This window comes from Citrus clementina, unplaced genomic scaffold (assembly GCF_000493195.1).
Source record: "Citrus clementina cultivar Clemenules unplaced genomic scaffold, Citrus_clementina_v1.0 scaffold_2, whole genome shotgun sequence".
In the NCBI taxonomy this organism is placed as follows: domain Eukaryota; kingdom Viridiplantae; phylum Streptophyta; class Magnoliopsida; order Sapindales; family Rutaceae; genus Citrus; species Citrus x clementina.
Window position 1 is genome coordinate 25,805,011 of NW_006262688.1, and position 12,641 is coordinate 25,817,651.

The window sequence follows — 12,641 nt, forward strand, 5'->3', positions numbered from 1 at the left end:
GCGCCTTTATCACCACTAAAGCAACTAGCACGAGAAAATTTTTCTCTCAAAATTAGAGAGTAATTTTTTTTTCTCTGATGTGTATATTGCGGCTCTCCTCTTTTTTTCTTTAGAGAAAATAAGCCTTTTTATATCTCCCTTTAGTGAAAACCCTATGCTCCAAATAATAAAAATAAAAGTCACGTTACTTGCTTTTTCTATAGGGGCCCACCTTGTAAAATAATATAAGGCCCCTTACACACAAGCATATTAAATGGAGTCTCCCACTAAATGATATATTTAGGCTTTTGACCCAAATAACTAATTATCTTGCTTATTAATCCAGTAGTGGTGCAGTCAATTAAATGAGCTAACCCGGGGATCATTTGGGAACATATAATAGTGACTACAATAATTAGGCATGTAATTAAATTAACTCAATTATTTAATTCCAAATTTACTCTACTAAAAGATTGGAACTGACTTCCATAATTGTATACTCGAATAATAATTTGTCCCAAGCCACATTGATTTCTTTACTGCATAATCATTTGTACCACATCGTTAATTAAATCGATATCTCAACTGTCCAATCGATTTAATTACATCTTATTCCTTGATACTTACTGATTTTCTCTAATGATCATTTTCAACATACTAAATATGTTGACACACTCTGGCCAGAGAATTCTATGATCAAGTGCCGAAAACCTATCAAGAGATGTGTTGTACAAATTCTATAATGTTAATCTATAACTCCAATATTCATAATTGCTCCCACTAAGATACCAGGTAATATTGACCACAAGTGTGTGTCGTGCCCATTGGTAACTCAAATGGAATAACAATTACAATCATGAAATTATAACTAACTCAAAATTAAGATTATAGTAAAATCAATGCCTTTGAGATTTAATAAGTCTGACAGTCATTTCAAGGTTAATTAAATCTCATATGTGATTCAGCTCAATGTAGTCAAACTACATCAGTAAATTCATACATGATTAAGAAAAATCATTCAATGAATTTACTACGGTCTAAACATAAATAGAGCACCCAACTCTATTTATCAACTGCGAACTTAATTTATTTAATCATAAGATAACTTGTATTTTTGTCTTCTGTGAATCCATCTAATGATCACATAAATACATATAATATGATTAAATGGATCTTATTCAATATATTTATGCAATTGAAAAATATCTCAAATATTTTATTAATTAGAAAATAAATTAATATGCTTTAAAAGAGCACATAATCCCAACAAAAAAATGTTTGGAGGAGATGGGGAAGAAATCACAGGAAAAGACTTATGAACCAAGAGGTAAGCTTTAATTATCTGTCTTCAATGATTTGGAGAAAAGCTTGACTAGATAAGAATGTTGGTAACCTATGAAATTCCAGAGAATTATATAGAGGGTTACGAATTTCATAATATTTCAAATATAACGTTTTGGAGTCTGAATTTCTAATATGTTAAACTAGACATATTCAAGGATGTTTTAAAATTTGTTTCATGAAAATCGGATAAGAAATCAATTTATTATGTGCTAGAAAATATCACAATGACATGAGGAACGTTAGTAAAATACAAATTACAATCAAGCAACTAAAAATACACATGAGAACAGCTAAGCATATAACTGATATAAAATATAAAATTATTACGAAATAATAATAAAATTAAGGAGAAGAGTAAGAAAAAAGTCTTGTGGCTTGTGTGATTCCATAGTATCCTTAAGATAATTACACCTCGTATTATAGTGCATATTCTCTCGACATTTGTCTCTCATAATACAATGAGATCAAATAGCTATGACGTACCACCATTTTATTTATATTGAACTTTTGTCGCGTTCGAACTAATAGATGCACGACAAAATGAGGAATTGAGGATTATCTATCTTTATTTATTTATCTATTTTAATTTCTATTCTTATCATTTTCCATACATCTCTAATCTCTCTAAATGAAGAAGATGAATGTGCTAATTTATAGGATTCTGCAAGAGTTTGAGGGCCATTTTTATCCATAAATTTGACTACATAAATTCTATAACTACTACATTTAATTTCCCATTAAATGCAATTATATTTAATTAAAAGTAAATGACTTTTAAACTTTTGATTTAATTCTTAAATTAAATTCAAAGTGTAATTGCAGTTTCATTAACAATATTATTTGGGGAGAAACAGAAAAATTGTAGTAAAATGCTATGTGTCGATGAAGGGCGCCATGGCTCTAATCGATCACTATACGCACCCGAGGTACCTGACCTATACCACAAACTCAAGTACCCTAGGTACCTAGCCTATACCAATAAGTGCGGTACCCGCGGTACCACCAGATATGCCTGTAGATTAAGAAGGTACGAGGGGTATCCTAGATCATATACAGAACGGTCAAGGAAGTCTCTAAAAAGTCAAGCATAAGAAATGTCTCAATCGTCTAAAAGATATTTTGATATTTGATTTTTATAAAATCAAATATCAAAATATCTTGCTAAAAAAAGTGACGACAGTCGACTGTCACCTCTGCTAAAAAGTGAAGGACATTGTACCAAGGACAGTGGTCCTCAACAGCCCTACCAGACAACCTTTTCTCAGTTATCTTGGACCACTCTCCAGTGTACACTACATGTCCAAAAGGATAAATTATGTCATGAACGCCTTCTTGCTCTCCAAGCATGCTCTTAATGGTTCAAAAATCATAAAAAAGGTAAAAGGACGGAAAAAGTCTAGAAAAGAACAACCAATAACCATTAGAAATGTGCCACGTGACAACCAGGGTACTCCATGTATAAAGGCATTCACGTTCTATTTTCATCATTTAACATCACGCACACACTCCATAAAAAAAAGGCTAAGGTCTTCTTCAACCTTAAGCCATTATTTTAGAGGGTTGTCAAGCTCTCACCACCATAAAAATGCTTGAGTAGATGACTTGAGTGTCAGAGTATGGACGCAGGGCCACCCCGACTCCACCTCTAACCTCTTTTTCATTATTTTAAAGGTTAAAAGCTTATCTCAAAGGACTTCATTTTCAGATTTCAAACTATCGCTGTCATCACCATCCTCCCACTTTCCCTACCTCCTTTGAATCTTAAAAATATCGCCCACAACAATCTAGTGTGATACTCTAGTTACCCAAAAAAATAAATCTGTTGTTCTACATAGGTTTTTCTCTTTTCTTTTGCACTCAAAATTTGTCTAAAACACATCTATTAAATTATGGATTTAATTTTAAATTAAAATTTGAATTTAATTGACCACTACAATCTCTGAATAAATTCTGAATTAATTAGAACTTACAGATAATAAATTAGGTAACTAATGTCAAATTTAACGAGCTGTTACAATTTTTATAATTCTTGTTGTTATTCAATGCAACCAATTAGTGTATTTTAAGTGTCAACTTCTCATTCGCTCAAAGCATTACTTTGAGTATAAAAATACATCATTTTAATATTTTCTCGGAGGAGGATCCAAATCAATTATATCCTATTTACACAAAGTAGATTCACTTAAAATTATGCTTTGAAATAACAACGCAATATGCTAGTTTTTCAACATTATGAATTTTCAAACTCAAATCTAAAATCTTGGAAATTTCTAATTCCAATGAATAACATGAAAGTCTTTCCTTCTCTTATAGCTTTGCTGTGGCCATGGCCCGAAGAAGCCTTGCGCGCTTGTACAATGTTCAAGTTAAGGCTCTGGCCAACGAGTAGGATGGAGTCTTTGTTTTCTATTATATTAGTAAAGCATGCCACATATATTGAATGAAGAAAAAAAAAGCGGTCTCTTAAAGATTAGTGTTATGAACTTGACCTTTGTACAACTGATCAAATTCACCCCACGACCCTGTTCTGTTTCAAAATGCAAGATTAATCAACCAAGACTCACACGCACAATACTCAGATCAATGATCAAAACAAATCAGAAACAAAAACACCAAATGTAAGTGGTTCAGCACCATGTGTTGGTGCCTACATTCATTGAGAAATCAAGCACTATTATTGAGATCAAAGGCTACAAAGAATAGATGATGATTACAGAGAACAAAAATGACTAACACTTTCTCTCTCCTCTCAACTCTACTCTCTCTCTCTCATGATGATGAAGATGGCACCAGAACCAGATTTTATATTCTGTTTTCTGGGTTTGTTACTTCAACAAATTCCCGCCAAAACCAATAGCCAGTAACAACCTCATGCACGTGCAAGACTCATGACTTATAAATGACCTCAAAATGCCATGTTCCATGTCGTTTCAAGCTGCCTTAAATGAGCCTTCATCATATGTTTTGCATGTGCAATACTAAAGCCTCTGTATGACAAATTCGATCTTGTCGTTTTTGCTTCAAACCTCTGGCAGACGACACAGCATACACACATACACTGAGCATTTGACACGCCTGACATGAGTACTGAGTTCATATTCCAACAATTATGAAATTTGAAGAAGTGATTTATTTGTATGTCTAGTATAATTCTGGAAAGTTTCATGATCTTATGATAGATCACGGAATAATTGATATTGATTTATTGAAAATTGTATTCATGGTTTTGGCTTACTCTCTGTTGTAAATTGACCGGGTCACTAAGATTATTGGTGATATATTGAATAACTAGAACATCAGAAGTACATGTGACACAATGTGGAATGAGTAATTTTTTGAAAGAAAAATTTTCTCAAATGCTTACTTGTTTAAAATGAATTTAAGTTAAAAAGATTTTATATATTCTATCTTTAATTTGTTATGAAATTTACCAATTACATAGGCACTAGCTTATACAATGATTATTATTCCCAGATTGTGGTTTTATAATAAATGCTATGCATTTCAATTGTTATTAGTAACTTTATGCATGAGTTTACTTACCGAATTGATGGCTCACCCTGACTCCAATATTTTTAGGATTCATTTATGGTATGTTTACTTCAAGGAATGAGAATAGGCTGGGAATGAGAATTGACTGGAATGAGAACGAGATTTTAATGTTTACTTGGTAAAAATAAATGAGAATGAGAATGTGCTAGAATGCAATTGATGTATTTACTTGGCAAAATAAATGAGAATAAGGAATGAGAATGAGAATGAGAATCAATTTACCAAAATACCCAGTATTAATAATTAATAAAAATAATTAATTTATCATTATTAACAAAATTATCATTATTGTTGATTATTATTATTATTAAATTTTATTAATTTTATTATTTTAGTTATTATTAATTATTTTTATTATTTTATTATTAATATTATCATTATTAACATTTATTATTATTATTATTATTATTATTATTATATTTTAATAGCTTTATTATTTTAGTTATTATTAATTACTGTTAATATTATTTTTATTAATATTATCATTATTAACATTTATTATTATTATTTTAATTAATATCATTTTTATAATAATATTTATACATGTATCTAGATAATGAAAATAATAATAATAATAATTATTATTATTATTATTAAATTTTATTGACTTTATTATTTTAGTTATTATTAATTATTGTTATTATTATTTTTATTATTAACAATAATAACAACAACAATAATGATAATATTGTTAATAATGATAAATTAATTATTTTTATCATTATTTTTATTGTTAATAATGACAATATTAATAAAAATAAAAATAATAATAATTAATAATAACCAAAATAATAAAGTTAATAAAATTTAATAATAATAATTATTATTATTATTATTAATGACATTTAAAATAATAAAATTAATTGTGATTTGAATGAGGGTAATTTGGGAAATATGAAAAAATTAGAGAAATACAAAAGTAAACATATATTTCATTCTCATTCCCAACCCTCATGGGAATGAAATTTCGATTCCTTATTCCCAAATTATGTGGGACCCACACATTTTATTCTCATTCCTAAATTATATTTTGCCAAGTAAACATAGCTTTCATTCACATTCCTTCATTTACATTCTCTATTCCATGAAATAAACACACCATTAGAGATAGGGGCTTATGGTCTAGAGGGAGCAAAACTTGGAGTTTCAGCTGGTAAACTGTTTTTACTTTGGTTATTGTTAAAAGTTGTGAGGGATTATTGTTATGTTTATTGTTTAGAGGTCTGAATTTGATATTGGACAGCTTTGGTTATTTTATTTACCGGTAATAATATATAATGATGCAAGGTTTCATTCTAAGTTCATGTGTGCCTTTTTAGCTGAATTTGCGGTGTTACAGTAATATTACTTTATATGATTATTTCAAGTGGGAGTTGTTATAATTTTACTTTTAATATGATAAAACGTGTTTCTCTTGGGGAGAAAAAAAAATATATTATCAGTTTGCAAGTTTGGGAGGATTCAATAACACGCAACCTTTGTTATAGACTTCCCCTTTTTCCTTAGCGGGATTGAGACAGAGAAAAATCGTTGGGATAACAAACATCCAGCTCGTAGGTAGGTCTAAGAAACGATTTGAGTTGGGCCAAAAAGATTATTCCTTTGAAGTTTCTTGGGATAAGTTGCATATCCATCTGACTAGGGATGGCAATTGGTACTGCCCGCAGTGGATTTGCCATTATCAAATTCAAACACGCATAAAATTTAAATTATCAAATCCACCCGCAACCCGCAGTAAGTTTTTACAATTACCAAACCCGCAATGGTACCCGGCAAATTTTTTGCGGATTTTCATATTTAAAATCATAAATGTTTAATATATAAATTTATAATAATAACTTCAAATTTCATAAAACATACTCAATTTTATATTTAAATAATGTAAATTAAAAAATAAAATTTCAACATCAATCCAACATAAATGCTCAAATTTAAGTATAAATTACACAAATCCATTTAAAAAATACAAACTAGTATCTAAAAATAATAATTACATTTCATATTATCATTTAAAACAAGCTCCAAGAGAATATATTTATTTCATTCACCACCATAAGCACCCGTCCAACACAATGCCTGCAATAATAATTAAAATTAATATTTTTAAATACTAATTCGAAGAGAAATGATTTTAGTTTTTTTTAAGTCATGACTTTAGAATGAGAGATGGGCCACATACACACATACGCATCTTTGGGCCTTTGGCTATTTGATAATTTGAATAATGACATTATTATTTTTATATATTTTTAGATTAAAATTAAATTAAAAATATTTAGAAAAAATATTACAGGTCTAATGGATATCTATGTGAATATCCATCGAATATAAGATTAATACCAAACTCACCCGCATTCATGTGCGGATTTTAATTTATTACTAAACCTATCCACAACGAATAAAATTATCCGCAACGGACAGATTTTAACAAATTTATAAGTACAATTGTCATCCCTACATCGGACCGTCTCCCACTATTGAAGTTGCAGCTTATCACCATCCCCCCTCATATTTTTAACAGTCAAAATACAGTAACGGTATCAGTACCGGCTTTTAAACCCGGGATGGGGATCCGAAGTACAGTGTTATAAACCATTTTTTTTTTCAAAGCTTACTTTTATATCTCACTGGGAATTTTGAATCCCACTTCATCCTCGTAACAAGAAACCATTTTTCCCGTCTTTACATTTACCATCATTCAACTCAGTTTCTCTACTGCAGAAAATACAAGAAAACAAGTGAAAACCTGAGAACTCTAGAGGCTGATAGATATTTCACAAGCTTTATATTACAGACACTGAATCACTGCAAACAATTTTTATATGCACTTACTTCAGTACCACACAGTGAAAGAATTACACAATAATACACGTCATGGCACTTATCTTCCATCAATTAATTCCTTCCCTGTTGAAACTAATTGAACACATGCTCTTCAACTCGCAATCTTCCCTCGTACAACAGAAATATACTCCCAGTTTGGGAATTTGGATTTGTATGTTGTAATGTTTGCTCCAAGATCGCTCCAAAACTTTTACCTAATTAAATAACTGAAAAGGGCTATGACAAATGCAAGTAGAACTGTTATACTTGCATCCACAACTGATGGGGCACCAGAAAAGTTAATTCTCTGAGCTTGATCTCTGCAGTAGGGAAGAAACATTAAACAAAAGATTAGTAAAGGAGCTTGGAATGAAGAAAATAAAGGAATTCTTTCCTCACAACCATTCAATCTGAGTTGATTCCACCTAAGTATTTTAACAAAAATATGCAAAGGGAACATATTTTCCTCAAATTTCCATTTATATTATCAACGAAAGAAAAAAACTAAAACCATTTTGTATGACTTTCACCAAAATATCCTGAACAAATGGAATATCTTCAAGACATATCCGGGAAAATACTTAAAGAATTACCAGCAGTCAATTTAGAAACTAGATCAAGGCAAGGATTCTATCTGAAAACAGTCTTCAATAGGTAACTTCGCATGAAACAAATAGAGTGCATTTTTTGAAACAACAGAATTGTATTCATGACCACTTACTTCTGTAAGGATGAAAGCAGACCACAATATATGGCATTGTCAGGTAACAGAGGCGCAGATTTGTCAATCTCTGGATTTATGACGTTCACATAAACTTCTTGGCCCAGATACCATGTGTCAAGATTCTCAGCACGGAGGTTCCAAATGCCAGCATTGTCAAGATAAACTAATATAGCTGTCCAAGCTCCAGGAAAGACCTGTAATCATGTCAGAAATAAGTAAGTCTGTCATCCTCAGACAATTGCCTAATCATAAAAACACATATCTGCATTCGTGTGTGACATATATATTCATGGCAGTGAACTACTTAAATGACTACTATTAGGAAGCCTCCTTGGAGAACATATTTGAGTGTAAGTTTCAACAAATGGCTTCACAACAGAATAAAGGATTAAGTTTTTTAACTCAGGATTACCTGTGTAGTGCTGCGAGCAACACCATCCCATTTGTTGTATGTGCCTCTGCTATTCTCTGTCCACACTCCGAAATCCATACTACATTTTAAATAGGAAATTGCCAACTTGAATTTATCAATTAATTTTCCAGGTTCCAACAAAATAAGGAAAAGATAAAAACGAGAATATCAAAACTAGTCTCACCCCACAACGAAGAATGCATAGCCATCCATATGGTAGCTCTGCACGGTGGTATCATTGTTCTGAAAAATGATTTCCATAAAACCTTTGTAAGTACCATTAATCAGAGATGTATCTACTTTTGGAGCTCGGTTCATCAATTTGTAAGGGAAATCAAGCTTGTAAGCCCCCGGAATGTTGAATTGCTGGGCAAGCATTAGAGGTGTTGAAGGTGGTAAGTATGAGATACCATTGAGAGTGGTACGCCACTTCCCCTCTATAAGCTCTGCAGGTCTATTGAGAATCACATACACATCTGTCACAGTAATCTGCCCATATTTGAAAGATCCCTGTGGATTTGGACGAGCAGCACCAGCAGAGACATTCCACCTATGCATACACCACAAAATGAGTTAGAACTCATAATGCCATCATCAGTTTGAACAAAAGTTTTAAGCATAAGGGAATTATTAGGGAAACAAGACAAGGTAAATGGACGAATAATACTAATAGTGATGTTCCATATTTTTCAAATTAGCATAAACTTTCTCCAACATAAGGGATTGGTAATTTTTCAGCAGTTGAAAGAACATTCAGATCAAGAATAAACTCATCTTTCAGCTGCATTTTTGTGCATAGGAGAGTTAAAGGAAAGAAGAAACCATTTGGAGAGGTCAATAACATACTTCCAAATCTTTCTACATAATCCAAAAAGATATATAATCGACTACAACCTTATGGATCGAGCTTGATTCATTGAGAAATATGTGTCGTATGCATTAGGAGGATCAGGAAGAGGACCTGAAGCAGGTCCCAATGAATTGGAGTAATGCAAGATGGCCACTCCAGTAACTTTATTCCATTCTGATGAATTAACAAACCGAGGACTGGCAACAATGTAGTACTCACTGCTAGCATTTTGATCCGTTGTAACCAAAAATGAGAATGACTGACCCACATGAATATCCATATTTGTGTAGTTCTGCTGAACTGTGTATGATCCTTCGGTCTCAACAAGAAGTAAGTTATGATTTTGTATCCTAAAATTTAAGCTGGTTGAGATTCCAACATTGTGAACCCGGAGGCGGTATGTTTTTCCTGTTTCATAAAACGTATGAAACATTCAGCTATCTTCAGAAGTGCAGTAGAAGCAAATTGCAAACAATATCATGTTAGCAGAACATTTTGACCACCATGTGTACCTGTAGCCTTAGAGGCCTTTCCTCCATTTTGTAAAGAGAAAACATGAAAGAATGTCTTGCTTGTTCCCAAGTTTATACAGATTTTTAAGGAAGGTGAAAATGAAAATCAGCATGCTTTCATCAATATCTCACGTCATTTGAACCATTTTTAAATTAGTTTTCCGTGCTTCAAATGAAACATTCGACTTGAAATTGAAGGGATTAAATTTTAGGTTGACTAAAACCCTCAACTGTATGTCCCCCCTGTGAGAAAGCTATAATCTTGGGAACCTTAAGAAACAAATGAAGTCACTTTGGGTAATTCAAATAGTAAATAAGTTGAGCATTCAGAACTCACCCGGTTCAACATTTATTAACTGGTAAGGAATACCATCTGGAACAATTGCTGCATCATAGCGATAGGGACCAAGTCCATTGATGAGGATCCCATCAGGAACTCCAAGGTCTACGCCATTCTCAACATCTTTCCTTAGTTTCTGTAACCCATCAGTTTCAGTTATCATCCCAGAATTTCACTAGAATGGATAACACACACCAAAAGCAGTAAGCTAAAAGAAGTGACGCCTGCTGACCTTATGACTCTTCGTGTACCAGTCACTGATAAAAATGGTAATATCGCCATCTGGCACTGCAAAGGGTAATGGAATAACATCTCTGTTGTTAATGATGATTCCCCCATACCCACCTGCAGCCCGCTGGAAGTCTAAAGAAGGGAAGTAAAAAAAACTCCCTATCTGGTCCTTCACCTGAAACTGATATGTCCAGTTCCAACCAGCAGGAATTGGACAATTAGTCCCTAAAACACCATCTTGCCAAGAATTTTTCCTATGTTGTACGCCATTCCTACATTAAAATGTAAAAGTAATATTAGCAATAAAGTCATCTTTACTTGCTATTTGAGATGGTTCCAGCATATTATACCATGTAAGAAGCAATGGCTCATCAAGATCATTCTTTACATTGACAACAACATTCCAATTTGTGGTGACATTAAGAATCGGTCCTGGAAACTGCCCATTAATCCCAATAACCTGCAAAATGGTATACAAAGAAAGAAAGAAAGAAAGGGAAAACAAAATCTCTCATCAAAACATCAAGGGCAGGAGAAAAAGTGAAAAACAATTATAACATGAAAAATCTAGCAACCATTGATTCCTTAACAGATTACACTCAACAGTAATGTCAAAATTGAAACTCAAGCCCCAAAATTTGTTAACAATAGCAGCAATCTAACTTTCAGGAAACTATCACTGAACAACATAACAGAATTAGCATTTAGCAATTCAAATACCCAAAAATTGAACTAGAGAGAAATAAACGTAATTAAAGGGAAGGAAAAATGAAAGGAGAGGAACCTGTTGTTTATCTCCAAGTGGGGAAGCAGTGACATATGAGATAGTCCAGTCATAGAACACATAAGGGTCACCTCCAAAACAACCATTTAGCAACCATAAAAGTATAAAGAAGAAAGAAACACAAGAAGAACACAGATAAGAAGCAGACAGCATTGGATTCCTGTCCTGTTCTGTTCTCTTCTGAGGTGATGTAATCTTATCTTCCCCTTGGTGGCGAAGGTGAGACTAAGCAGTTGAGTTGTGTTCTCGCTTTTGAAAGTGGGAACAGTCAGCATGGAGATTGCATTGGAGCAGCAGCATCTTTGTTAGGGAATAGGGACTGAAGTGGTCACATGGGATCTAAAGAAACAGCTTGAAGGGCGCCGGTTTTGCCCTGGAGATGGGCCCCGTGTCTTGTTTTTGTAGAAAGTGGGAGCCATTGCCGTTTGCCACTCACGGTGACTTAGTAGTGTCAATTAAACTGTTGTGGGGTCTGTAATATTTGGTAAAGTCGCTAAAGAGGCTGTTAATCGAAGAAACACACTTCGGTTACCAAACCAATCTTTTGACAGACAGCCAGCCAGACATATAGTTAAAGAAGGGAGATAGCTGGTGAAAAATAATTTCATCCATTCACACTATGACACAATTGTCTGTAGCAGCAGCCCTCTTTATAGATTCTGCTAGCTGGAAGATTGGATTTATTGCACTTTGGGAGTGATGCAAATTAAATTACACTCGCAAGCTGTCTTGACTCTTGAATTAATGTACTGTTAAGTTTTTCAAAATGTAACCGTAAACTTTCATTTAATTATCACAATTTTCTCACACACTTATTCATTATTTATTCGCGATCATCCATCCCTTTCACCGATTTCAAAGAAACATTAGAGGCAAGATGAGATCATTTCAACAATTCAACTGAAGTCATACCCATAAAATACTAAGATGAGATCATTTTTCTTATACTTTGCTTATTTCATTTATCCAAATTTTCGCTTTAACTTTAATTGCATTGACCAGTAATGAGAATCATGCTCATTTTTAATTTTATTCGTATTGTATGGGAAATGTGTAAAGGTTCTTATATTATAAAAGGAAAAGTGTCGGG

General features: G+C 32.7%; 1 protein-coding gene across 2 annotated transcripts; it reads right to left on the bottom strand.

The window, feature by feature from the left end:
- Window positions 1–7,317: 7,317 nt before the first annotated feature.
- Window positions 7,318–12,065, bottom strand: LOC18052567 (monocopper oxidase-like protein SKU5). Of its 2 annotated transcripts, XR_002907324.1 has the most exons (10): window positions 11,552–12,065; window positions 11,118–11,227; window positions 10,769–11,039; window positions 10,534–10,672; window positions 9,729–10,092; window positions 9,019–9,384; window positions 8,835–8,913; window positions 8,420–8,616; window positions 7,708–8,018; window positions 7,318–7,590 (listed from the first exon to the last, which is right to left on the bottom strand). XR_002907324.1 is itself a non-coding variant. In XM_006447924.2 (9 exons), the coding sequence occupies exons 1-9, from the start codon at window positions 11,702–11,704 to the stop codon at window positions 7,910–7,912; spliced, it is 1,788 nt and encodes a 595-aa protein (XP_006447987.1). In that variant the 5' UTR covers window positions 11,705–12,065; the 3' UTR covers window positions 7,318–7,909. The 2 variants fall into 2 exon arrangements, 1 of the variants encoding a protein (XP_006447987.1); XM_006447924.2 differs by having other exon boundaries at window positions 7,318–8,018.
- Window positions 12,066–12,641: the final 576 nt, after the last annotated feature.

Excerpts from the sequence above, each read along its gene's own strand:
- LOC18052567 (XM_006447924.2), bottom strand. The coding sequence starts at position 11,704 with ATGCTGTCTGCTTCTTATCTGTGTTCTTCTTGTGTTTCTTTCTTCTTT. Across the intron at positions 10,673-10,768 it reads GGTACACGAAGAGTCATAAG|AAACTAAGGAAAGATGTTGA; the intron begins GTCAGCAGGCGT and ends GATGGGTTACAG. Across the intron at positions 8,617-8,834 it reads TTGCTCGCAGCACTACACAG|GTCTTTCCTGGAGCTTGGAC; the intron begins GTAATCCTGAGT and ends ACATGATTACAG.